Raw genomic sequence first — 25,600 nt, forward strand, 5'->3', positions numbered from 1 at the left:
AGTGGGGCTGGAGACACAGCACAGGGGGTGTGGCATTGGCCTGGCATGCAACTGACCCTGCACAGCACATGGTTCCCTAAGTGCCACCAGGAGAGATTCCCTGAGCCCAGAGCCATGACTAAGCCCTAAGCACTGCTTGGTGTGCCCCCCAACCAAAAACAAATTTTTAGGTTAGTCTTGACTCTACACTCAGGAATTACCCCTGGCAGTGCTCAGGGGACCATTTGGCATGCAAGAAGATCGAACAGAGGTCTGCTGCCTGCAAAGCACTACCCACTGTCAGTTCTATTGCTTCATATTCCTCCCCACTCATAAAAGAAAATGAAATAAAGTAGGAACAAGGGCTGTGAGCCAGGAAGTCCTGGAAGCTTCTCCTGGGCTGTGAAACCTGGGACACACCCCCTCCCTATTGATTGACTTCCACTTTTTGTTGTTGTTGTTCTTTTGGGGTCACACCCAGTGATACTCAGGGTTTACTCCTGGCTCTGTACTCAGGAGTTACTCCTGGTAGTGCTTGGGGGACCATATGGGATGCCAGGGATCGAAGCTAGGTCTGCTGTGTGCAAGGCAAGCAAGTACAGTACCCGCTGTACTATGGCTCTGACGCTGAACCTCCATTTTTGCATCAGCAGAATGGGGCATTGTGAGTAGATTCGTGAAGGGGCATCTCGGAGCTGACTGGAGTTGATGGGATGAAGGATCTAGACGGTGCCTGGCTGGGGGACAGGTACAGTGGATGTGGGCATGTAGCCGTGGGCATGATTAGGTCTTGCTCACGGTCTTGCTCGGGAACCCGCATCACTGTTGAGTGGGTTTGGAGGGTGTGGCGGGTCCTTTCTGTGCCTGGTCATCTCGGGCCATCCTATGACTCTGCTTCTGCTTCTGTTTGGGCTCGTGGGTGACAGTGCCGTGCGTGGGATTCTCTGCTTGTGTGGGTGCAATCACGCTAGGGTGGAGGAAGGATAGGCCTGGGGTCCCAGGGGAGCATCTGATATGTGTGTGCGGGGTTGTCTTGGGACCCCCTTCTTCAGCTCCCCCTTTCCATATCCCACAGGTGTCCCTGGGAGGTGACTCTACCCAAATGATCCTCAGTTTCTTTTCTTTTCTTTTTTGCCATCTGGGTCACACCCAGTGATGCTCAGGGGTTACTCCTGGCTCTGCACTCAGGAATCATTCCTGGCAGTGCTCAGGGGACCATGCAGGGAGGCCGGGGATCGAACCCAGGTCAACTGCATGCAGGGCAAATGCCCTACCTGCTGTACTCATTGCTCCGGTCCCAATGAATCTGTTTCTCCCTGATGGGCTTAGGGGCATTGGGAGCAGTTGAGGGTGAAAGGAAGATGGGCCGGGTTGGGTGTGGGGGGAGGATGTGGTGCCGCCACTGCCCGAGCCCCAGAACTGTGCCAGGGTATTTGGTGGACACAGGAGACCGACCCAGAGTGGGAAAGGCCTGCATCACTGCACAGGACCTCAGGGACAGTGCCCAGGGTCGGAGAGGCTGAGCAGGGGAGGGACAGAACTGATGGGCAGTGGGGCAAGGCCCTCCTAGGCCACAGGCACCCCATGAATCACGTCTTGTCTTCTCTACATCAGATAATGACATATCTGTCCCCTTTTAATCACTGTTTTTTGTTTTAAGCAGGCAGGCCCCAGGCCCACAGCAGAGAGGGTTGAAGAAGCCTGGAGGTCAGGGCTGGAAATACTGGAGAGGCACCTCCCCCAGGGGGCAGGAGTCCTGGGCCAGCACCTCACACTCCCACCTGCAGGAGCCCCCATTCTTAGCCCCCCCTCTTTGGATCACACACACCTGGCAATGCTCAGGGGTTATTCCTGACTCTGCACTCCTGGCTGTGCTCGGGGGACCCTATAGGATGCCCGAGATTGAACCCGGCTGACCACATGCAAGGCAAATGCCCTGCCACTGTATGATAGCTCCTTCCCTCTTAGCCTCTCTTTCTCTCTCTTATTTGGCTTTTAGAGTCACACCCAGGACTTACTCCTGGCTCTGTGCTCAGGGATCACTCCTGAGGGTACAGTTCAGGGACAATTGCTTGTGGGCAAACACCTAACCCCCCAAAACCTCGTTGTCTTTGGTCCCCCCATCCTCTTTTGCTTCATTTAAAAAATTTCATCTCTCTGGCCTGCCTCCCTTATCTTGTCTCCATCTCTGGGTCATATCCCTCCTGTTGGGAACTCCAGCCTCCCTGCTGGACCTCCATCATCTCACTTATAAAATGGGGATGATAATACTAATAATATGATCTCTTAGAGGTGCTATAAGTAAACCAGAGATTGTTACACATGCAAAATTCTTCGCACAGTAGCTGGTCACAGTTAGATCCACACAAGAAAACTGTTTTTATTATACTGATTTAAATATTTTATTTTGGGGTGTGTGTTTGGGCCATACCCAGTGATGCTCAGGGCCTATTTTTGGCTCTGCTTAGGTGAGGCGACATGGTTCATATGTGGTGGCGAATTATTAAGCTTGGGTCTGCCACAGGCAATGCAAGCACCTTACCCCCTGTACTATACTTAGGGCTCCTCAATAGCTTAGTTAATTTTATTTGGTTTTTGGGCCACAACCAGCAATGCTCAGGGGTTACTCCTGGCTCTGCACTCAAGGATCACTCCTGGCGGGCTTGGGGGACCATATGGGGTGCCAGGGATTGAACCCAGATCAGACACAGGTAAGGCAAGTGCCCTACCTGCTGTATTTTTGCTTTGGCCCTAATTAAAAAAATTTTTTTTATGGGTCATACCTGGCAGTGCTTAGGGGCTACTCCTTTCATTTTTGAGGGGGACTATGAGTTCTGGGGGAACTCGGGTCTCCTATGTGCAAAGCTTACTCCCCCAGCCCAGCAAGCCTTCTCTGGCTTACTTTTCAATATTCTAATGTGCTGTTGGTGACCAAGCCCCACTCAGGCGAGTCTGGGACCAAGCCCTGACTCCCACCCCTAAGTCATATAAGATCCTGAACCCCAGCCCTCAGGATCACGCAACCAGGACCTCGGCCTCCTCCTTCAGACCCTTAAGTCAAGACCCCAGGTCCTCTTCTCTAAGCTCTACTGTCCCCTGGTCCCCCAGCTCCATCCTTTCTCAGGACCAAGGACCTTCAGACCAGGTTCAGACAGGCGAAGAGCGGTTGCCAGGCGCTAGAACTCCCCATTCAAGGGCCGGCTGGCCACTTGGCTCTCAGCCCGCCCCTTGGAGTTTATCTGGTTCGTGATAAGCTCCCAGGACGTCAATCACTATACTTCAGCCAATAGGCATTTGGGTTTCTTCCCTTTGGGCCATTCGGGGCGCAGTTCCCGAGTAGGCGGGACTCACGGTCCAAGTCGGGCGGCGATAGGTCCTCAGAGACGCCAGTTTCTGGAAGTCCCACCAGTTGACCAATAAGCTGGGCACCTACACTTCAGAGGCTGGAGCCGCCGGTGCGGGAACAGGTTCTGCGGGTGTGGACGGTAAGCCCTTTCCGTGCCCGGTCTAGCTCAAAAGGACGTAGCCCCGACGGGAACGAGGAGGAAGCCTGGTGAGGCTGGAGGGAGGATGTGGGAGCATAGCTCGGGCGTCCGTTCATTTGATTAGAGAAACAGTCCGGGATGCCCCGTCTTGCGAGACTCATCCCTGCATCCATTCCTCCCGCCCCAGCCCTGACTCCTCTCTGCTCCGACCTGTCCCGCACACCCGTCCGTGCCGTCCTTCCTGACTCATGAATTACCTCACCCACCGACTTCCTCGCCCAGGCTCTCCCCCTGGCTCACACACACTCACCCACCCGGAACCTGAAGGTTTCTGGAGGTTTCCGGTCCGCCAGGCTTTGCGCTGGCCCTGGTGCTGACCGCGCTGACTCAGTCCAGGGCCCTGCCCTCCTGGAGCGGGGTCAGAGAGAGGACGACCCTTACAGTGATTGGCAGGGTTTATCGGGTTGAGGGGGGGGGAGGGAGGAGGCTGTCATGACCAGTAAAGGGTTTTCAGGGCAGGGGCATTATGAGAGCTGGACATTGGAAGAGCTGGAGGTACCAAGCAAAGGTGAAGAGAGTGGAGGTGGGGTGTGTTTGAGCCCCAGCCAACAGGGGCTGCTTGAGACCACGCCTGCCATTGCCTTAGCTTCACAGCCTTTGCTCTCAGCTCTTCACTGCAGGGTCTTCTTTCAGCCTCCTGGCCCTTTGTTCATTGGTGACGGGGATCAGGGGTGCAGGACCGTCTGTCCCAGCTGCCGCCCATGCCATGCAGCCACTCTCAGGAAGCGTTGAGTTCCCTCAGCTCCAGGAGTGAGTGTTCCTCCCTAAGTCTTTTTGTTTGTTTATTTGTTTTTTGGGTTACATCCAGTGATGCTCAGGGGTTACTCCTGGCTCATGCACTCAGAAAATGACTCCTGGCGGTGCTCGGGGACCATATGGGATGCTGGGAATCGAACCTGGATGGGCCGTGTACAAGGCAAACGCTCCAGCCCCTCCTCCCCCGAAGTTTGTAGTTCACTTGTCCCCCACTCTTTTGTCTCCCCAAGCCTTTTGATCTTTGTGCCAATAGCCCCTCTCCCCCCCCCCCGCCCCGCCCCGTTCTTTGTGCAACCCTTAGCCTCCCCCAGCAAGAGGTCTTATTGTCTGCCTCTCCTGGCCAGACTCTTCCTTCTGAGAATGGGGTTGTAACTGTAACCCCATGCTTATGCCTCCCCCCGGGCCCCCTCCCCCGCAAATCTCTGGGCTCCTTTACCCCTCCCTCCATGCTTCCTACCCTCATGGCCTCTGTCCCACCCATGACAGAAGCTTTTGTCACCAGCTTCTTTCAGCTGCCAGGTGTCATTCTTGTCCCTTTGTTCATGCCTGGCCCTAGTGTATCCCTTCCTGCTCCCCAGCCCTGAGATGCTCCTGCTGCCTCCACTTAGTGTCCTCAGCTGTGCGTGGCACAGACCTGGACCTGAGCACATGCCAAACCCGGCATATCATCTGCTTTTGTGCTCAGAGCACCACCTCTATGAAGCCCTTCCTGATGAAACCTGAGAGGCTGGGCTTCACCCCCACCCACACTGAGTCCAGGATAAGGACCCCCTCCTTAGGGAGATGATGTGCCATAGAAGTAAGCTCTGGGGGCTGGAGCGATAGCACAGCGGGTAGGGCATTTGCCTTGCACAAGGTCAACCTAGGTTTGATTCCCAGCATCCCATATGGTCCCTTGAGCACCGCCAGGAGTAATTCCTGAGTGCAGAGCCAGGAGTAACCCCTGAGCATTGCTGGGTGTGGCCCAAAAACCACTGTAGCACTGTCGTTCCCTTGTTCATTGATTTGCTTGAGCGGGCACCAGTGATGTCTCCATTGTGAGACGACTTGTTACTGTTTTTGGCATATTGAATACGCACAGGGAGCTTGTTAAGCTCTGCTGTGTGGGTGGGATACTCTTGGTAGCGTGCCAGGCTCTCTGAGAGGGATGGAGGATTCAAACCCAGGTTGGCTGTGTGCAAGACAAAGGCCCTACCTGCTGTGCTATCGCTCCAGTCCCAAAAGCAAAAAAAAAGCAGCTTTGGGGCCGGAGCGATAGCACAGCGGGTAGGGCGTTTGCCTTGCACGCGGCCGACCCGGGTTCGATCCCCGGCATCCCATATGGTCCCCCAAGCACCGCCAGGAGTAGTTCCTGAGTGCAAAGCCAGGAGTAACCCCTGAGCATCGCTGGGTGTGACCCAAAAAGCAAAAAAAAAAAAAAAAAAAAAAGCAGCTTTGCCCAAACCCAGGGCATTTCAAGGACAGGCCTGATTGCCTGATTTTTTTTTTTTTTGGGGGGGGGTGTTGTTGCATCCTGCAGGGGTTACTCCTGGCTCTGCACACAGGAAATTACTCCTGGCGATGCTCCCGGGACCTTATAGGATGCTATAGGATGCTGAGGATCAATACAGGGCGTGAAAGGAAACACCCTACCCATTGGCCCCAGGCCAGGCCTGTTTTAAGGCACCTGGCTGCCCCAGTTGGTAGAACTCGGGCTTCCGGGCCTCAGGGTAAAGTTTTGGTTTCTAAACTGATAAGCTTGAAGTCTGGGGCCAGGACCGCAGTGCTCAAGAGTGAATTTCCCCATTAGTGTCTCTGGACCTCTTGCCTGAAAAGCACATACCTGAGCCTTCAATTGGCTCACCGTTTCTAGGTGTCCAGTTTTGTTGCTGGTTTGTCCGTTTTGCTCTTATTCACGGAGTTTCCATCGCTGAGTCCCTGGGACCTGAGGCGGTCCCTTTCCCCAGAGGGCCCTGGGGTGGGCGCTAAACTGGGAGGTGCGGATAGCCCAGGGGCTCCCTCCCCAGGTTAGGTCTGAATCCAGGGCTGGTCCCTTCCTCGGGACCTCCAGTTCCAGGTTTCCGGTAACCTGCGCGGTGCTGCCCCCTGGCGGGCGCACCTCAAACAACTGTCGCGAGGCCAAACTAATGAAATACTTTTATTTACAAACAAAAGAACCGCCAAGCTAAGGCGGGCGGTCGCAGCAGCAGCAGCAGCAGCAGCAGCAGCAGCAGCAGACAGTGACGGAGTGCAGGTCCGGGGGGGGGGTCTCAAGCCTGGGGTGCCCCCACCCCAAGGCCAGGGTCTGAGCTTTTGGGCGCCACCTCCCTCCCCTCCCCAGCTTAAGGCACTGCTCACCTCCCATGCGGCCCGAGGGCGGGTCGTGGGGTGGGACCCTCACCCGTGAGCCCCTCGTGGGGGGCCGCTAGCCCCTCCGGGGGAGTGCATTCACAATGGAGGCCGGCGCGGATGGGAGCCAGAGACTTTAGTGCCGAGCCCCCCGCCCCGCACCGGCGGGCTCAGACGTCCGGCTTGGCCTTTCGGAGGGTCGTGGAGGACGCGGGCAGCGTGATAATGCGGCGGATGCGCTCCACGCACAGCGCCGCCGCCTTCCGCGTCTCCTGGCACAGCGCGCCCAGGCTCAGGAAGCCGTGCGGCAGGTCCTCCACTACGCGCAGCGTCACCGGCCGGTTCAGGCCCCGCAGCCGCCGCGCCAGCATGACCGAGTCGTCCAGGATGGGGTCGAGCGCACACGCCTGCGGCAAGAGGGGGCCAGGCGGTGAGCGCCCGCCCTGTGCTTCCACCAGTAACCCCCTCCTCTCTGGGCGGGCGCCCGCTCCCCTCCCCCCCCTGCTGCTCACCACGATGTGCACGGGAGGCAGCGTCTGCAGCATGCTGTCAGGCGCCAGCAGCGGGGACATGAAGGGGTTCTTGGCGATGGGGGACGAGTCGAGGGGCATCTGCGGGGCGCCCTGGCTGGAGAACCTGGGCTGGAACCCAGGGGGAAAGGCGGAGTTCACCCCCGTGGCCCTGTCCGCGAGCTGCGGTCCCTCTTTGGCGTCCAGGGACGCATCCTCCGAGCCAAGCAGGAAGTTGACCTCTGAGGGCTTGGAGGGGCCGAGAGTCTCTGCCGACAGCGACAGCTCCGAGGTGTCCGATGTCTCGGAGCTGCCCTTGTGGCTCAAGTCGTGCAGCGTCAGGTTCTTGAGGGAGTCGGTGCCCAGCGGGTCGTGCTGCTGCGCCAGCGCCGCTTCAGACACGCTGCGGCGCATGGGCTCTGTGGACCGTACGGACATGCGAGCCGTCAGCGATCTGCACCACAGCCTGCGCGCCTTTGGGTGCGGGGTCACCGCAGGGCAGTGCCTCTCAAGGAGCTGTATCCTAGGATGATAGCGTCCCCTCCCACCCTCAACACCCTCGTTGGGGAAACAGCCCTAAGCTTTAATGGCCAAGGGAAAGGTTGGGAGTCATGTCATCTTGGAGGTGGTGCCCCCCCAAGGCAGGCTGGTTTGCCTCTGGGTGCCTCAGTTTCCTCCTCTGTACAATGGGGCTAGATATTTGTGACTTGGAGCCAGAGAACTCAGAGAGGGGTGAGGCATTCAGATCACCCTAGTCTGATCCCCCACACCAGTGGTCCCCTGAGCCCCACTGGGCGGCCCAGTTACCCTCAGCACCATAGCACCGGAGCAGCACCTCATCTGCAGGCTCTGACGCGGACCCACTGCCAGGAGGGGCTCCAGGACTCCTGAGTACCAGACTGGGGGAACCCTCTCCCCTCAAGCCCTGCCCTCCTGGGAGGCAGCAAGGGCTCAGGAGGATTGGGTGCTGTGGCCTGGGAGGCACTGAGGTTTTATTCGGGTCTGGCAGCCTGTCCAGCTGCCCCCTGGCCCCAGCCGGCGGTCACCCATCTCGGGGGTTGTGATGGGGGACACAGCCTGCTTCCCACATGGGAGGCTCTGGACTGCACCCCTGGATGCATGAAGCAAAGGGGGCTAGCGAGCATGCTCATGACCGCCACGCATGTGAGGCTTGTTCTCGGGGAGCTTGAGAGTCCTGGGGGCATATTAGAACCCCAGAGGTCTGTGTTCTGATCTTCTCCAGGCACTTAGGTGCCCAGCCTGGGGGTGAGACGAGGGTGCTGCTTGCACTGTGGGAAGGAAGGCTGCACAATGCTCTGTGACCCAGGGGGCCGCCTCCCAGAACTCTCCAGGGCCCAGACACCAGCAGGAATGAGTAGCCCTGGCCACAACCTCCTGAGGCAGGTGCTGTTAACTGTCATTTCACCAAGGCGGCAAGCCAGACGCCCGGGGCTCAGGAATGCCCAGAACCAAGGCCAGGTACAGTATGGAGGTAGACTGTTGGTGTGTGTCCCTTTTTTGGGTTTTTGGGCCACACCCAGTGATGTGTGGCTCGGCACTCAGTAACTACTCCTGGCAGTGGTCAGGGGATCCTATGGAATGCTGGGGATCGAACCTTAGGTTGCTATGTAGAAGGCAAGCGGGTCTCCCTGCTGTACTATCACTCTCGCCTGACCCCTCTCACTTTTATCCTGCAAAAAAACCCTAATACCAATGGTTTATGTGCCTAAAATTCAATTTCCTTTGAACTGGTTTTATGCCTGTTTGTTTCCATTAGAATATCCTTATGCTTAAAACTCAAAGTGAATCACATTCAATAGGAAAGCTTTTTTTTTTTCCTCTTTTTGGGTCACACCCAGCGATGCTCAGGGATTACTCCTGGCTCTGCACTACAGGAATTAACTCCTGGTGGTGCTTGGGGGACCATATGGGATGTCGGGGATTGAACCTGGGTTGGCTGTGTGCAAGGCAATCGGCCTACCCGCTGTACTATCACGCCAGCCCCCAGGAAAGTTTTTCTAAACAGGAATTGCATTTGCTTTCCACAGACAATTCCCACTACTTGGAAGAACCTGTTCATTTGCCTGAGCTGTAAGTGATCCAAAATTCTGCCTGAGGCCCTGCCATTACCCAAGGCTGGGACTCTCAGGCTTCTCCTTCCCAAGGCCTGCAAGGGGGAACGGGGTGGGGGGCAAGGACAGGGGGCGCATACCACACTCCAAAGCCCCTTGTGGCTGCTGGGGAGAATTGAGAAGGACCCAGAGGGGTTTGTGTGTTTGGGGACCGAAGCAGATTCGAGCTCCAAGGTTGCCTGTCGGAGATGGGCTGTTTGGGAGCGCAGACCGTTGCTCGGACCCTGAAGGCTGAGGGGCTGGGAATCTGGAAATTTCTCGCATATGGCCAGCGGTGGAAAACTCCAGGCTTTGTGGTAGGGGCCAGGATGGGATTAGGCTTCCGGGCGCTGTGGGGAGAGTGCCACTTGCCTGCTTTGTTGTCCTCAGTCTTCCGGACCATCTGTTCACTGAGTTCCAGGAAGGAGTTGAGCCATGAGGAGGTGACCAGGCGGAAGTCGCGGAGGAACCGGGCTGTGTCCCGGCGCATCAGCCCCATCATGCCCAGCGCCTCCTCGGAGCTGGATGACTTCTCAGCCTCCCCACCTGCCGAGCGACCGCGGGGTGCTCTCTGGGGTCCGCTCCACCCTCTGGAACACCAGGCCCGGGTGCCTCTAAGGACTCACCATGCCGGGAGTCTCTCTTCCCTACCAGCTCCCCTGTCTCCCTGGCAGTCCCTGCCCCCTGTCCCGGGGGTGGGGGAGGGGCTGTGGCCCTTACCAGCGTAGGCACTGGCACACTTGGAGAGCACGCTGATGGGCAGCAGCGGGTCTATGAGGCTCAGCAGGCGGGAGGGAGAGGCGGTGGTCTGTAGCATTGTGGCCGGGTAGGCAGCCATGATGCCATCGGGTACCCGCACCCCGTAGGATGCTGCCCGGAGGGACACGGTGAGGCAGAGGTTCCCGCCAGCGCTGTCCCCTGCCAGGCATATCCGCTCACCTGTGGAGCCTGGTTTGGAGAGAGGACGGTCAGGGAGAAGCATGTGAGCTCTGGCCTCTTGAGGGGGCTCCCACCCCAAGCTCTAGTTAACTAGTGGAGAGATGAGGAGACTGAGGCAGGCTTTGTTTCCTGTGGGGGAGGGCAGTGGTCAGGGGACTGGCACAAGTTGGGGCATGGAGACCCCCAGAGAGCACGCCCCTCCAGGGAAGCTGAGGGCGGAAGACGGCAGGGAAAGGCGGCCCCAGGACCTCTTATCCCCACTGGAGGTCAGGGTTCATGCAGGGCCGAGTATGCAGCCAGCGGGGGAGATGGGAGACTTTGGGGGGCTGCGTGGGGTGGGCTGACCCAGGAGGGCGCAGTGCTGCACGGCCCAGCAGTAGGCGTAGAAGCACTCCTCCAGCGCGCGGGGGAAGGGTGCCTCGGGGGCCAGCGAGTAGTCGATGGACACGATGGGGGCGCCCAGCTCCTGTGCCCAGCTCTTGAGATAGGGCTCGTGTGATTTGGAGGTTTGCGCCACGAAGCCGCCCCCGTGGATGTGCACGACCAGGGCCCTGGAGCGGGCCACCTTCATTTGGCGGGTCCACCGGTCCAGGATCCAGGGCCCCTCAGGCTTCACCAGGTCGTTGAGCTCTTTGCTGTCCTGGGGTGGGGGGGGAGGAAGGGAGGCCGTGGTGGGGGTGAAGGGAGGCTGGGCTGGCTGGCCTGGGCCTCACCCTGCCAAGGGGACAAGCTCAGGGATCCAGGAGAGGGTGGGAGTGAACAATGGGGGGAGGAGCATGAGGGGCGGGGAGCAGGGGAGGTTGCCCAGGCATCCTGGTGTTGAGACAGGGCCCTACCTGTCCTTCTCGAAGTTCGTAGGAGATGAGCCTAATGAGAACAGGCCCCGGGCCTGTGTGGGCCATGGGGGGTGGGATGGTCACCATGCGCTTGGGGTCAGCGGTCATCGGCATTTCAAAGGCTTTGGGCGGCAGGCTGATGAGGCGGCTTACCTTCACGGCGACTGAGGCCATGTTTGCCAGAGACTGGGGGGTGGCAGGAGAGAAAGGGTGCTGGGGAGAGGTTACATTTGGGAGTCCCCCCTCCGGCCCCCAGCCTTTCCTTTCAGTGTCCTCCCTGGGCCAGAAATCCGTAGAGGCCATATGTGGCTCTGAATGGTCTTGGGCCTCCATGGCCCCGGGTCCGAGGCTGAGGCCCTTGTAGGCGGCTGCTCACCGACAACACCTCAATTTCAGTGACATTCCAGAACGCTTTCCAAAAGTGCACATCCAGGTTCTGTGTGATCCGCTCGAATTCTTCACCCCGTAGCTCTGGGTCAATGACGAAGCGGCCGCTGGTGAAAAGGGAGCTGGCTGTCCCACCTGGAGGTCATGAGGCATGTCAGGGAGCCTAGCCTGGTGGGCTGGGAGGGCTAGAGGGGGCCCGCGAGGGGCTGCGGGGACTCACCAAGGCCCGTATCATTGCGTCTGTAGTGCTCCCCAAAGGACACCAGGCCGATGGAGATGGTCTGCAGGAAGGGCCGGATGGCCGGTGTGAACTGCCGAGAGAGGTGGCCATGTCACCCGCTGCCCAGGATGAGGGCAGCAGGAACAAAGGGGACATGGATGGGACCGGGGTGGCCCACAGACATTTAGTGAGGCCTTACTATGTGCCGGGCCCTGCCCTGGGCCCCTACATGGTCCAAGAAATGAAGCGAATAAAGACACTGGAACCCCAGCAGGCCTGAGCACTGAGGCATGAGGCAGGGGAGAGAGTGATGTGAGAGGTCAGCTACCCAGTTGTCAGGACTGGTGAGGGAGGGACGGCCTGGGGAGAGTCAGACTGCCCTGCCTGGAAAAGGCAAGTCGGGCTGTAAGGTAGGTGGGGGACAGGGCTCCAGGTGTTGGCGTTTACTCTATATTTATTTGGGGGCGGGGTCCGGACTCTGGGGGAAGGGCTGTGGGCTAGGAGTGGGCAGGGATTTCCTGACATTCAATGAGTACACTGACAACGACAGGCAGACAGGGGACCTGGTTATGGGCCAGACTTCAGAGATTGCTCAGGCCCTGCATGCAGGAGCCTCCGGTTCTGACCCTGGCACCACGTGGTCCCCCAGCACTTCTGGGAGTGCCCCCTCCCACACCCCTCCCAATGCAGCCACACAGGGAGCCTGCCAGAGGCTTAGAGAGGCCAGAGCTGCCAGAGGGTTCGGGTGGGACACAGGTTACAGGATGGGAAGGCCACGAGCCAGCCAGCTCCTGTTCATTCAGTGCTGGCGGGGGCGGGGGGCAGGGAGCAGAGCAGGGTCTGAGTGGGGCCGGCACGGCAGCCGCCTGTTCTGCTGGAGCTGCAGCTGTCTGGCACGGCCTTGTCCCTGGCTGGAGGCCCAGAAGGCCAGAGATCGCAGGGGTGTCTGGCCATTGTGGCCGGGAGACAGCTCAGGCAGCCCCAGGGTCTCTCACCGCACTCCAAGGTCACGACATGGACATGGAGGAGGTGCCATGGGCCCAGCTGGGCTGATCGATCCTCAAAGGTTAGAGGAAGGGCACCGGGCTGGGTCTAGGAGGACGGGCTAGACTGAAGGGCAGCACGGAAAGGGCAGGTAGCACGGGGGTTGGGACTGCTAAGCCCAGCTATTTCTGGGGCTGGGGGAGGCTCAGAGAGCCTGAATAGCTACACAGGCCTGCTGCTGGGGTTCCCCGATGCTGCTGGGGCCTGGGGGACCAGGGATGACCTTGGGGACCCAAGGACGGCCAGTCTGCTGAGTCCCCCAACTTCTTTTTGGGTGTGGGGAATTAGGCTCACACTCACTGGTGCTCAGGGCTCACTCCTGGTGTTCATGGGAATATACGGGGTACCAGGGGTGGAAGTGGGGTGAGTAGCATACAAAGCAAGTACCTTAACCCCTGCAGTATCTCTCTGGCCTCCCAAACTACTTTTTCTTAGACTCCAAGGACCTTAGGGCCGAGTCATGGTAGTGGGTGGTTTGGGATGGACAGAGAGGGCCAGGCCTGCTGCTAGGTCAGGGACGAGGGCACCTCTGAGGGCTCAGAGCTTGCGATTCTGGGGCAAAACAGACAATATGGTGGGCAAGGCATCTGCCAACCTGGGTTCGATCCCTCACACCCCATATGATCCTTGATTCCTGAGTGCAGAGCCAGGTGTACCCCCTGAGTATTGCTGGTTGTGGCCCCAAAATAAAACGAAATAAGCCTGTGATTCTGTGCCTGGAGGGACAGTACAGAGGGCAAGGTGCTTGTCTTGCACACAGCCAACCCTGGTATGATTCTCAGCACCACCTATGGTCCCCCAAGCCAGAAGTGACCCCTGAATACAAAGCCAGGGGTAGCCCTGCCGGGCGTGGGTACCTCACAGTCCAAAGCCCCCCATCCTGGACTCTACACCTTCCATCAGCAGCAGCTGCAGCCCTCCCCTGGTACCTCTGCCCTGTCTGAGGCCTGACTACACGGGGTAAGCATTTCTACGTGGCCTTAGAGTGCAACACTAAGGACCCGCTTCCGGCTCCAATGCAAAGGGCCACCAGGTGTGGGTTTGAGGCCCTTGGGACCACCCTGCCTGGGTGCCAGATAACCTCTCCTCTGGACACCTGTCTTTGTCCTGATCCCAAAGCACAGGCAGGCAGTGGTTGCGTGGGCCCGTAGCCCCAGGGGCTCACCTGGAAGCCCAGGCAGCGGCCGTAGAAGCAACCCTTGTGGAGCCTGACATACTCGCGCAGGAACTCGGACAGGACCTCCTCTTCACCCTCGAAGAAGAGCCCCCCGGTCTGGTTGGTGGCCAGCAGCTGCTGCGCGTAGTAGGCCAGGGCGCGGAGCTGGGTGGCAGCGGCCAGGTAGGCCTCGAGCTCGGCCAGGTTGTGTTGGGTGCGGAAGAAGATGCTGCGGCGGTTGGAAACCACATAGCGCGACTTGTGCAGCAGGTGGGCCAGGCAGCAGCGGGCCGTGTGCACCAGGCTGCGGTACCCGTTGGCTGGGGTCTCTGCATCCAGGTCAAAGCGGTGCGCTATGCCCAGCAGGTTGGCCAGTGGGGTCTCCAGCCCCAGCGCCTGCTCCCGAATACCCGCAAACACAGCTGATAGCCTCCGGGCTGTCTCTCCAGGGCCCTGGCTCGCGAAGAAGGCCATGTTGTCCTCTGCCAGAGTCACCAGCGACTGTGTCATGGTGCGGAGGTCCATGCTGCGTGCGACCCGCGAGGCTGCAGGCAGGTAGGGAGATCTGTTAGGCAGGGCTGGAGCGCTTCCTGCTCAAACGGGACCAGGAATCACAGCTTCCCCCAATTCCTGCCTCTGTCCCAGCAGTTCAGGCCCCCAGCCCCTCCTCCCTCAGACTCAATGGTCCAGGACCCAGCCTCCTCCCTCAGACCTAGGAGGCTCAAGACCTTGGGCTTCTCCCTTATAATCAGGAATCCCCTTATCTCCAGTTTCCTAGTCTACGGTCCCATCCCTGCTCCCAGGGAGCCACGAGTCCAGGGATGCAGGTCTCTCTCAGGAGCTGGACTTCCGACCCTCAGCCACTACCTTCCTTGGACTCAGGAGTCCTGGCTTCACACCCCTCTTCCTCAGACGCCCCAGACCTCCCCACTCTCTCCCCCTTTTTGGATCCAGGAGCCTAAGATCTTGGTCAATCATGTGGTTCTGTAGCTCCAGCACTTCTAACCCCGCCCCTTCATCCTGCCGAGACCCTGAGAGTTTAGGCGTCTCTCCCCACTGAGTCTCCCAGAACCTAGGCTCCCTCTGAGGCTCCAGGAGTCTGAGATGATCCTGGCCCGCAGGCTGCAGGTGCCGCCAGGATTTGGGAGAGCTCAACCCTGGCCACCCTCTTCCCACCTGCCTGGTGCTGAAGTAGGAAATCCTAGTTCTAAGTCTGAAACTGGACGAGGCTCTCCTGCCTGTGCCCCCTGCCCCTTCCAGCCCCTCTAAGGTGCCTGTGAACTCCCTGCAAATTCCAGCTCCAGGTTCCACTATGGGACCCCAAAACTAGCTTCACTCAGGGTCCTGGTCTTCTAGCAGCCTATGTTGCCCTGTCCTCTGTCTGAACCGCAGTCCTCACTGCTGCCCGTGACCAAGCGCTTACTCAGCACCAGGACCTGTGTTAGGAGCCTTCTGTGTTTGCTCATGTGGCTCTGGGTAACCTCGAGACCTTGACTGTCTTGGTTCAAGTTTCGGCTATTATAACAGCATCATCCCTGTTTTACAGTCGAGAAGACTGAGGCTCAGAGGTGTAACTTGGGAGTCAAATGCAGCACTGCAACTGGCACTGCAGAACCCAAATCCCAGTCTCAGGGCTCTGGAGTTGGGGCCTCCTCCCCTGCCTGGGACCGTGCCTGACCTCCTGCATTTTAGGTGCCTGGCGATACCACTCCTGCATCCTCGGCCTGTCACCCAGCTAGTCCCACTTGACGGGGTCGCAGCCCTCTGCTGCACAGATCGTGACTCCTGACAATCACTCAGCCCTTGCCTGGCTCTGGGAGGGAGGAAGGGATATGGGGGGGGGGGGACATGGCCCCTGATCCTTAGAAGTTTCCGGTCCCTGACATGCCCTGGGGTCCAGCAGTGGCCATTCCTGTCCCAGCGTGTGGTGGGCCGGGCACTCACCCCTTCCAGGCCTCTTCTGAGCTCCCGGCCGGGTCTGCCTGGAAGGCTGGACAGCTGGACTATGGCTAGTGTCAGCAGCTGCCTGGGGCGATAAACCAGGGGAAGGGCCAGGCCTGCCCAGGGTGTGGCCACGCTCCACCTCCCACCCAGAAAGGACACTGAGCACCACGTGCTGTAAACAGCTCGGAGTCCAGCTCCCTGCCCCCACTCAGCCTGGCTCACTGGCAGATCCCAGTCCTGGTTCCTGGAAACCAGGAATCTCGGCCCGTGGCTCCTCCTCCCTCAGACCCAGGAGTATAAGCCCCCAGCCCCCTTCCCCCTCAGACCCAGGAGTGTAAGCCCCCAGGCCCAGCTCCCTCAGACATCCAGAATGTGAAGCCCCCAAACCCTCCTCTTTCACTTGAGAGTCTTGGCCCCAGCCTCCTCCCTCAGACTCCTGAGTCCTGCCCCCACCCATCCTGAACAAGCTGTGCTTCCCCACTCAGGCTGCCCTCCTTTTCCTCAGCCTCTACCAGCTGGCAGCCCTGGCACCGTCAGCCCCAGCTGTTGGGTGGAAAACAGGAGCCAGCTCCGCTTATCTCTTCTGGGAGAACAAAAGTCAATTAAGAAGGGGCCAGGATCAGCAGGGCCTCGAGCCAGAGGCCCTACTGTGTGGTGCTCCCGTGCAGGGCAGGTGCCCTGCACATAGGGGAAACTGAGGCTTCAAGTGCACCTGCTTCTCCACAGGCTGCTGGCCTGCTCTTCTGTTACTTTCTCCCTGAGGGGCTTCTCAGTGGAGAGCTAGCCCCTCAGGCTCTCTGCTGTCAGACGGAACTGTCCTTTCTAGAAATGTCCCCGGGTGCTACTACAGAATCGCTTCTTGCTGCCCAGGAGCAGACCCAGGCTTCCTGGAGCTGCCTTGCTTCCTGGTGTGGAGGCACCAGAACAGAGAATCACAAATACAGGTTAGGTACGAGGCCTCAGGGGCAGCTGTCTAGTCTGCTGTCTGGTCTGTCTGTCTGTCTGCTCCAGAGACAGCTTGGGGTAACATTCTTAGCAAATGCTTGCAGAAGGGGCAGACATGGCCTGAGAAAGAATGAACCTCAGCAGACAGAGTGATGGACATTCAGAGGCTGGGGCAGCTGTGAGTTGGCGCCTGGGCACTTGCTGAGCACATGTGCCCAAGCAAAAGGTGCCTGCTGCGGTTTGGGGCCACATCCACAGATGGCCCTACTGCCAATGGCGTGGGAGCCCTTTTCTCCGTGGCACTTAACTAGCATCCGGTCCAGGTGACCACGTGTGCTGTTTCCTCTGTTCCCGCACTAGACTGCAGCTCCCCGAGGGTCAGAACGTTGCTTTATGACCTGCGATATCCCAGCCCTGGCACACTGTCTGGCACATGGCCAGTGTCTGCTAGTCACTGCACGTTGGACCGCAATTCTGCGGTTTCCTATTTCCCAAGCTACTCTTATCCACCCCCACCTGTGGGCTAGCGAGCTTGAGAAAGTCCAGGATGGTGTTTGCCCAAAGCCATGTGGCAGAGCCTCCTGCCAGGCTCCAGAACTTTAGGGCATTGCCCTTTGCCCTGTTCCGGGCAGTTCCCCGGGGGCTATGCTGAGCAGAGCCAGGAAGGGGCGTTGAGGCTGCCGGGAGTCTCCCGGGAATCCTATTGCAGAGGGCACTGGGGCAGGGGCAGGCCTGCTGCAGCCAACGCAAGGACTGGGGCAGAGGTAGGGCAGCAGGGCCACTGGTCAGCCTGACACAGCCTGGACTTAGGCCTCTGGAGAGGGGGCAGGGTGAGAAAGTCCATGAGGAAGGAAGCAGGGGGAGGCTGGAGGAAACGGGGGTTGGCTGAGGGCTGGGGACTGTTCTATTTAGGTGCCTTTTGTGAAATAACTCGGTTCATCCACCCACATCGTGGGGACCATTCTCGCCCCTTCTGGCAGATGAGAAAACTGCGACAGAGAGGTGAAGGGACAGCCTAGGATGACTGGGAAGCAAAGGGGGTGCTGCTCATCTCTGCGTAGCTACATGTCTACCTGTCCTGTGTGAGTGTGGGCTGGTCACTGGGGCCGTGTCCACAGGGCTCTGGTGGATTACGCCAGCTGTTTCCTCTTTGTGGGTGGGTGTTTCAGAACTTTTCTTCGTTTATGTATTTGTGGTTTTGTGTGTGTGTGTGTGTGTGTGTGTGAGTACGCACATGCGCACAGAGGTGGGGGGAAGAGGGGCTTCCCAAACAATTCTCAGGAGGCCCAGGGGCCCTTTCAGTAAATCTTTGCCAACTGGGCCAGTGATTCACGCACATACCATATGGTGCCAGAGGTACACGTGTCACCAGGTAGTTCTGGGGACTTCCAAGGCCACAGCCAGCAGGGTCAGGGGCCTCCAGGTCTGCTCCAGGGACCATGTGCTGGGAATCGAATCTGGTGTCTGACGCATGCTTGGCTTGTGTTTTTTTTTTTTTTTTTTGCTGATTAGTTACCGTTTATTCAATCTTCCATCCATCTTTCTCATCTCCTGCACTCCCAGCTCTGCTCCGGCCTCTCTCTGGATCAACTGCTTTGGCTTGTGTTTTAACTGCTGGACTGTCTCTGGCCATGCCTTGGGGTTGTCTCTTAGTGTGTCTGCAGGTTGGCGGCGCTGCCAATGTCCATATGTCTGCCGAGCCTGAGTGTCTGTTCTGTCCAGCCCGGGAGACTGGGTGTGTATGTGTCTGGTCCCAGTGTGTCTGCATGGGTATATGTGTGGCGTGTTTTCCCATCTGCCAGGATCCAGAGCACCATCCTGGTGACACCTGCTCCCCTCCAACCTATCTTCTGTCCTGTCTCCTCCAACCTCTTGAAATCTCTGGACTTGGGTTCTCCTTACCACCTTCGCTGCTTCACTGGGATGATTATAACACTGTGTCTGGTTATGTACCCTCAGCTTCTTCCCTAACTCCAGAGCAGCCTAGGGTCTCTTTCTCTATTTTTTGCTTTTTGGGTCACACCCAGCGATGCTCAGGGGTTACTCCTGGCTTTGCACTCAGGAATTACTCCTGGTGGTGTTTGGGGGGCAATATAGGATGCCGGGGATGGAACCTGGGTTGGCCCCATGCAAGGCAAACACCCTACCCACTGCACTATTGCTCCAGCCCCATTTTTTCTTTTTTGAGGTAGGTGGTTTGGGTCATACTGGAGGTGCTCAGGGCTCAGTGCTTGTGGGGCTTGGTGGATTTTATGTGGGGCCAGAGATTACACTCAGGTCGGTCACATGCAAGGCAAGTGCCTGAATCCCTGTACTACCTCTCTGACCTCCAGGGGGTCTTCTGCAAACTTAAATCTGGTTACACAATCCTAACCCTTCCACATTCTCATCTCCCTCATCTTGCCAGGATAAAGCCACACTCTGGCAGTGGTCCCTTGGCCACCCAGCCGCCTCATCCTGTCCCCTGTTGATCTCTCTCTGCCCTGCAGTGATTTTCTCCCATGGGCGTCGAGGTCTCTGCTCATTCTGTCTCCCATCTGTCCCTTCCCCCTTGTCTAGACATCAACACATGCTCATCCTTGGACCCACTGTCACCTGGTTGGGAAGTCTCCCTCTGACACTTTCTCAGGATTCCCTTCTTGCATTTCTTGGAGCAACAGCACAGCAGGTAGGGCGTGTGCCTTGCACACGGCTGACCCGGGTTCGATTCCTCCGTCCCTCTTGGAGAGCCCGGCAAGCTACCGAGACTATCCCGCCCGCACGGCAGAGCCTGGCAAGCTACCTGTGGCGTATTCGATATGCCTAAAACAGTAACAACAAGTCTCACAATGGTGACGTTACTGGTGGCCACTCAAGCAAATCGATGAACAGTGCTATGACATACTCATATCTGATTTGTGGGATTACTTATGTTACGCCTGTGTCCTGAGCTCAACTATGAGCAGGCCCGGCCCCAGACAGGATGTGTCGGGAATGAATGTGTGAGACTGGAGCCTTTGGGGTCCAGAATCAAGGAGGGGAATAGCAGTTGAGACTATGTGGCTGTCTCTGCCCTCTCTGGTGAGGTTAGGGAGGCTGAGATGACTCGTTGTTTCCTCAAAGGCTCAGTTTGTTGTCATCTGGAAAATGGGGTGAGCATAATGAGGCTAACGTCATCTGGTTACTGGCAAGATCAAACTGATGCTGTGGATTGCTCCACACAGCCTGGATGCCCTTGGGGCAGCACGGCAGTGGCTGATTCACTCCGCTGAGGCCTGGCAGCAGGGCAGGACCTCAGGAAATGCCAGGCAGATCTCGGAGCTTGGGGGAATGAGACTTTGTGAATAGGTGGGCCCAGGGGCTTGTGAGTCGGCCTGGCTCAGCCCTGGGTTGGAAGAGATCTGGACTCCTCAAGAGAACCCTAAGGGCAGCATCTCTGTGTGACAGCTGACACATTCCTTGACAAATTAACCCAATAAATATTTGAGTGCCAATATGTCTGGCATGCCAGGCTCCGGAAATGCAGGGTAAACAAGACAGTCATGGCCCCGAACCCACTGTCTCTTATGGAGCACTGTAATAATAACCTCCACCTTTTCTGAGGGCTTGCTGTGTGCCAGTGCCAAACACAATGCACTCACTCCAGGTTCACAGTAGCCCTAAAAAGTCAGGTCACCCACAATTACCCTCGAGAGCTACAGTGCAGCCAAGGACGGCAAGAGAGAGAGCCTGCTGCCCAGTGCCCACAGCCCATCGCCTGAGGGACAGGTCTTCCACACCCACCTCCTAAACCCTGGTCAGCCCTGCAGTGCAGCTGTCTGGTGACAATAATCTTAGGTCCCTGACTGGGCTCCAAGGCTGTCGAAACCTGCCTGTGGGTCTGAAGCCACTTACAACTCCAGTTTTATCCTGGGTTGTTGCAGGGAGGGGAACTGTTAGTTTCTTTCCTGCACAGGCATTCTTGCTGTTAGTAAACTGACAAATGCAATTGGGCGTGCAAAGCTAGCACAGGCTTTGTCCCCAGCCTGCAGAGATCAGTAACGTGACATCCTGTGGAACCTAACTGACAGGCACCCCGCCCTCAACCCTCTCCAGAGAGGGGGTGTGGTGCTTCATTTCCACCATCGGGCTCTCTCTTAAAGGTCCACCCTGGTGAAGCTGGGCTGAAATAAGTGGTTGGACTCAACGAGGCAACAAAGAGGGGTCGGTCGGGGCTGCTGTGAGTAGTGATGAGCCTGGTGCGTCCCCCACTATCGGGCATCCCCTTCCGCTCTTCCTACCTTGCCCTGACATACCCTTCAATTCCTCTTTTTGGGCAACAGGTTCTAATGCTCTTCATTGTCCTCCCAAGATTGTGGGAAGGTCAAGAAAAATGACACTTGAATCATGTTCCCACGTGGGACATACCAAGGGCAGCAGAGTACCATGGTCACTCAGCAAGTGCCGAGCCCTGGGTCATACAGGAGCCCGAATTTGAGCCCGAGCGGACCAGTCTCCTGGCCCAGGAGACTCGCATTCTGGACTCTCCTCCGGCAGTGTCTATGCCCGGCCGGGAATATTCCGCCCTTACATCACGCCCCCGGCTCACAGTGGCTCGTCCCCTCATTCCCCCTCTCCTCTCCCCAAATGAGGCACAGGGCTCCAAGGCTCCCCCACTTGTTGGGACAGTGGGTCAGTTCCCATAGCCCCCTTCGGGCTGCTATGCTCCACCCGCACCCCCGAACCCCGCGAGCTCACCTTTAACCTTGCCTTTTCGCCACTGCCGGGGGCTGTGGCTCTTGGAGCCTTTTTTGGCCCTCTTCACGGCTGGGGCCCGGGCGGCCTCGTCGGGCCCCATTTCCCCAGGGAACTCCATCAATTCTCCGCGGTCCCGGGGCGGGAGCCAATTCCAGGCAACAGGCGGACGGCCAACCTACACACCGCCTCCGAGCCCCCATCCAGTCCAATCACGGGCCGGCTCCGGGCCGGGTCCCGCCCCTGAGCAATCCGGGCCGGACTTCAGGGCTGGACTCCGCCCCTAAGCACCCGGGCCAGGCCTGGCCCCGCCCCGTTGCGCGCGTTAAAGGGCCCGTGACCCACAAAAAAAATGCAGCCCTAGAGGCAGCGGAAAGCGTCCTTGGGGCTGGGCGAGTAGCGAGTGCCCGGGGGTTGGAGGAATGGGTCACCTCAGCGAGGAAACCGCGAACTTTTCAAGCACCGGCGCTCAGTCAGGCCTTTCCACTCACCTTCCCACGAAGGAATCCCCTAGAACGCGACCCGTCCCGCCCGCTGCAAAACGGGGAGAACCAGCCAACCGCCTGGCTTCCGTCCGGTGCGGCGTGGGGAGAGGGGGCAGGTTAGGTTCAGGGGCAATTCAAGGTAGGGGCGGGACGCCGGCGCCGGGGGCGTGGCTCTGCCAGCAGGCCCAGCTCCCGCCCCGTCCCCGCTCGCCCCCATCATCTGTCTCCTAGTTCTAGGTTTTGTTTTTCCTTCTCGGATTTCGTTTCTCTGCCTTCTCCCTCCCCCGCCTGCGAAGAGGCGGGAGGAGAACGCTCAGCGCCGCGCACTAAGTCGCCCGCGCCGGGTTGCCCTGGGGGGGGGGGGGGGGGGAAGCAGCTGCGGAGGCAGAGGCACAGGCACGTGCTTGGGAAAAGGCGGGAAACGCAGCAGCGGCGCGAGGCGCACGCATGCGCACATAGGCAACCGCCTCGGCGCGGGGCCTCCCGCGCACGCGCACACCGCCAGCGGCCTCGTGCTTGAGGCTTCGCGGTCGGCCGCCCGAGTGAGTGGAGTGCGTTCCTGAGAGGGCGTGGAGACTTTGAGAACCTGCACTTCTTCCCAAAGTGCTTCTTTCCATCCTGGCCCTGCTCACAACATACCACCACCCACAGCACCAAGGCACCCACGACCCTTTGCCTCGCGCCTCATGCCTGTCAGGGGGCCTGGAGAACCCCAGAATGACACTGGCCGGGTCGCCTGCCTCATGGGCTGCTCCCTCGGCTGGCGGGTAAGGTATTATGTTGCCGGGGCATAGGCAGTGACTGCCAGGAGTTGGGACTGGTGCTGGGTGAGTGGACCCTGGCTTGGGCATAAACCCCTCAAACCCCCTTCTCTCCCCGCGCCTCGCCCCGCTTCTGTTTGATTTTCTCCAAATCGAGAAAACCAAACTGTTGGTCCTCCAGGCCAGGACCTGGCCACCTCAGCAGCTGCCACCTCCCTTCCCTCTTTGCCTCAGTTTCCCTCCCCGGTAATAGGGGCTGATGGGAGCTTTGGCGGGATTGTGGAGAGATCCCCTGCTCTTTCTGCCCTGCTCTAAGTCCCCTTGTCCTCTTTTGGGGTTTGTTTTAGGGTCACACCAGTCTGTGCTCAGGGATTATTACTGGCTCTGTACTCAGAGATCACTCTTAGCAGGTCTTAGGGTGGACCGTATAGGATGCTGGGATTGAGCCCCCATAGTTCACATGCCAGCAAGCGCCCTACCTGCTGTACTGTCGCTCAGGGCATCCTCCTTGTCCTTGATGGAAATCAGTGACTGTTCCTTTCAGGCACCACTCCAGGTTCACACTCACCTGTATCCTGGTAGAGTCTGTGACTTAGGCCTCTGGATTTCTTCCTGAGGGCTGGTGACCCACCAAATCCCGACCTCACTTCATACCTAGGTTTCCCCTTCTGCCCCTGAGCCCCCAAGTGCCACTTGCCTGGCAAAGTGGTTTCCAACCGGGATTCCAAATCTGATTCTGACTCAGAGGTCTTGACCCACTCAAATAAAGTCCACTGCGGAGCTGGCTGAAGGAGGGGCAATTCCTGCTGTGTGGATAGAAAACTCGCCCCGGGCTCAGATTCCTCCTTTGCTGGGGCTTCCTGTGCCAGAGAGTTTGAGGGTCCTGGCATCTCTGGGGATGTCGAGTTGGTTGAGTCAGGTGGTGCTATTTGGGGGCCAGACCAGGCTGGAGATGTGGATGAAGGTTCTTGTTGATTTGCAGGTGGCCCTCCTGCGAAGGATCCTGGCTGGGAGACACAGTCTTCTCTTAATCCTGATTTCGGCTGACTCTGAGATTCCTTTTCCGGCCTGGGTACCTGCTGGGAGGCAGCATCCTGTTGGGCGGGGGCCACCCTTTCCATGGAAGGTGATTGCTGCCGCACAGGCTCCTCTGGGGCAAGACACTTCTGCTGTCCAGCTGAGTTTGATTGGGTTTTGGGTTCCTGTGGAGATTCATATTCCTGCCGAGGGAGGGCTCTTTGCAGAGATGCAGGCTCCTGTGTGATGTTAGGTCCCTGCTGAGTCTCACATGCTGGGCTGGCTTCAGGTATCTTTTCTGGCTCCAGCTGAGGCTTCGTTCTAGGTGTCTGATGCGACTCAGGTTCCCAGTTTGCGCTAGGTACTGACTTAGTCTCTGTCTCCTCTGTTTTTTCCCTCCCAAGAGATGGTGATCTCCCAGGTTTCATTCTTCTGGGCTCACCCTGCCCCAGGCCTCCTTTGTCACAGATCCCTCATGATGGCACCTCCTTTTGGTTTCAGTCCTTGGTCCTGGCATCCCTGGTCTTCCCCCCTTAACAGCAGTTGACAAGTGGGTCCTCCACTGCTGGCCCCCACTCCAGTGCACGTGGATGTACTTCTCTGCTTCCTGCCGTGGAAGAAAGGATTAGGGCCAGAGGGGAGTTGAGTGCCCAGCACTCTGCTCTCTGAGGGGAGGGGCTTGGCCTTTTGTGTCATAAATAGGTCCCACCCAGTCACTATTCAGTTTAACTGTTTCTTCTCAGCAATCAAGCATCCCAGATTCTTGTATCACCTGGAAGGACACACTGGATTTTGGAGGAGTGTTTCTTTTTCCTCCCCTTCTCATGTTTAAGGAAAGGGTGTGAGAGGCAGGTAGGATCTGTATTTTAGATTTGGAGATGTGTTTCCTCTTTATTCTTTCAAATGATTGTCAGCTTAATTTTGTTATATCTTTCAGATCATTTCACGCTCATTTTAAACTTTGAAAAATTTTACTTGTTTATTTTTTTATTAAGTTGTTCACGATTCATGACATTCAGTATTCCAACACCAATACCATTACAGGACACCTTCCCACCACCATTATTTCCAATTTTACCAACCACCCTTCAAGCCTACCCTTATAGCAGGCCCCGCATCATTTATTTTACATTGCTTGTTATAATTCGCTAAAAATGATCATCAAATAGTTCCTTAGAAGAAGGTATGTGAATATCGTTGTATCTCACCATGTAGCCATTAAGTCCTTTTAGAAGAGATTACTAACATGCTGTTACCTGTTAAGCCTTGTGTGTTTAAATTTTCTTAATCGAGATTGGTTTGTATTCTACTTTATATCCCATTCATCGTGGTGAACTACTCCTGGTTCATCAGTGGTGGAGTTTGAGACATTGCATGGCTTCATTCGCTCCAGGAATGAAAAAATTTTTGATGTGGTAATACAGCTGGAGCTTAAATTAGACTTTTGATAGTTATTGACAAATTATATTTTATGTCTATCAACAGTGATTGACTGGAGTGATAGCACAGTGGGTAGGGCGTTTGCCTTGCACACGGCTGACCCGGGTTCGATTCCTCCGCCCCTCTCGGAGAGCCCGGCAAGCTACCGAGAGTGTCTTGCCTGCACGGCAGAGCCTGGCAAGCTACCATGGCGTATTCAATATGCCAAAAACAGTAACAACAAGTCTCAAAATGGAGACATTACTGGTGCCCACTTGAGCAAATCGATGAGCAACGGGATGACAGTGGTGGTGGTGGTTTATCAACAGCTTTATCTCATTCTTTTTTTTTTTTTTACTTTTTGGGTCATACCTGGCGATGCACAGAGGTTGCACCTGGCTCTGCACTCAGGAATTACTCCTGGCGGTGCTCAGGGGACCATGTGGGATGCTGGGAATCGAACCCGGGTCTGCCGCGTGCAAGGCAAACGCCCCACCCGCTGTGCT

The 25,600-nt window shown here is 57.6% G+C and overlaps 1 protein-coding gene and 2 long non-coding RNA genes across 7 annotated transcripts in view; 2 read left to right on the forward strand and 1 right to left on the reverse strand.

Annotated features, from left to right (window-relative positions):
- The first annotated feature begins 3,429 nt into the window (after positions 1-3,429).
- Positions 3,430-25,600, forward strand: part of LOC129406772 (uncharacterized) — a 131,931-nt gene continuing 109,760 nt past the window's right edge. For both annotated transcript variants that reach the window (XR_008631244.1, XR_008631245.1), the window contains exon 1: positions 3,430-3,464. This is a non-coding gene — a long non-coding RNA (uncharacterized LOC129406772). The remainder of the gene's footprint in view (positions 3,465-25,600) is intronic.
- LOC129406771 (uncharacterized) lies at positions 3,958-11,523 on the forward strand. Its single transcript, XR_008631243.1, has 4 exons — positions 3,958-4,274; positions 9,166-9,208; positions 9,619-9,804; positions 11,473-11,523. It is a non-coding gene; the product is annotated as an uncharacterized LOC129406771 (long non-coding RNA).
- On the reverse strand, positions 5,820-24,117 carry LIPE (lipase E, hormone sensitive type). Of its 4 annotated transcripts, none has more exons than XM_055145458.1 (10): positions 23,227-24,117; positions 13,820-14,355; positions 11,611-11,701; positions 11,380-11,525; positions 11,004-11,189; positions 10,513-10,807; positions 9,949-10,176; positions 9,601-9,774; positions 7,121-7,536; positions 5,820-7,015 (listed from the first exon to the last, which is right to left on the reverse strand). In XM_055145458.1, exons 1-10 carry the CDS (start codon positions 24,101-24,103, stop codon positions 6,779-6,781), a joined length of 3,186 nt encoding a protein of 1,061 aa, XP_055001433.1. In that variant the 5' UTR covers positions 24,104-24,117; the 3' UTR covers positions 5,820-6,778. The 4 variants fall into 4 exon arrangements, with proteins under 4 accessions (XP_055001433.1, XP_055001430.1, XP_055001431.1 ...); XM_055145455.1 differs by lacking the exon at positions 23,227-24,117 and adding an exon at positions 21,904-22,215 and having other exon boundaries at positions 5,825-7,015; XM_055145456.1 differs by lacking the exon at positions 23,227-24,117 and adding an exon at positions 15,755-15,829 and having other exon boundaries at positions 5,825-7,015.

The sequence above is a fragment of the Sorex araneus genome, chromosome 8 (genome assembly GCF_027595985.1).
Source record: "Sorex araneus isolate mSorAra2 chromosome 8, mSorAra2.pri, whole genome shotgun sequence".
Lineage (NCBI taxonomy): Eukaryota > Metazoa > Chordata > Mammalia > Eulipotyphla > Soricidae > Sorex > Sorex araneus.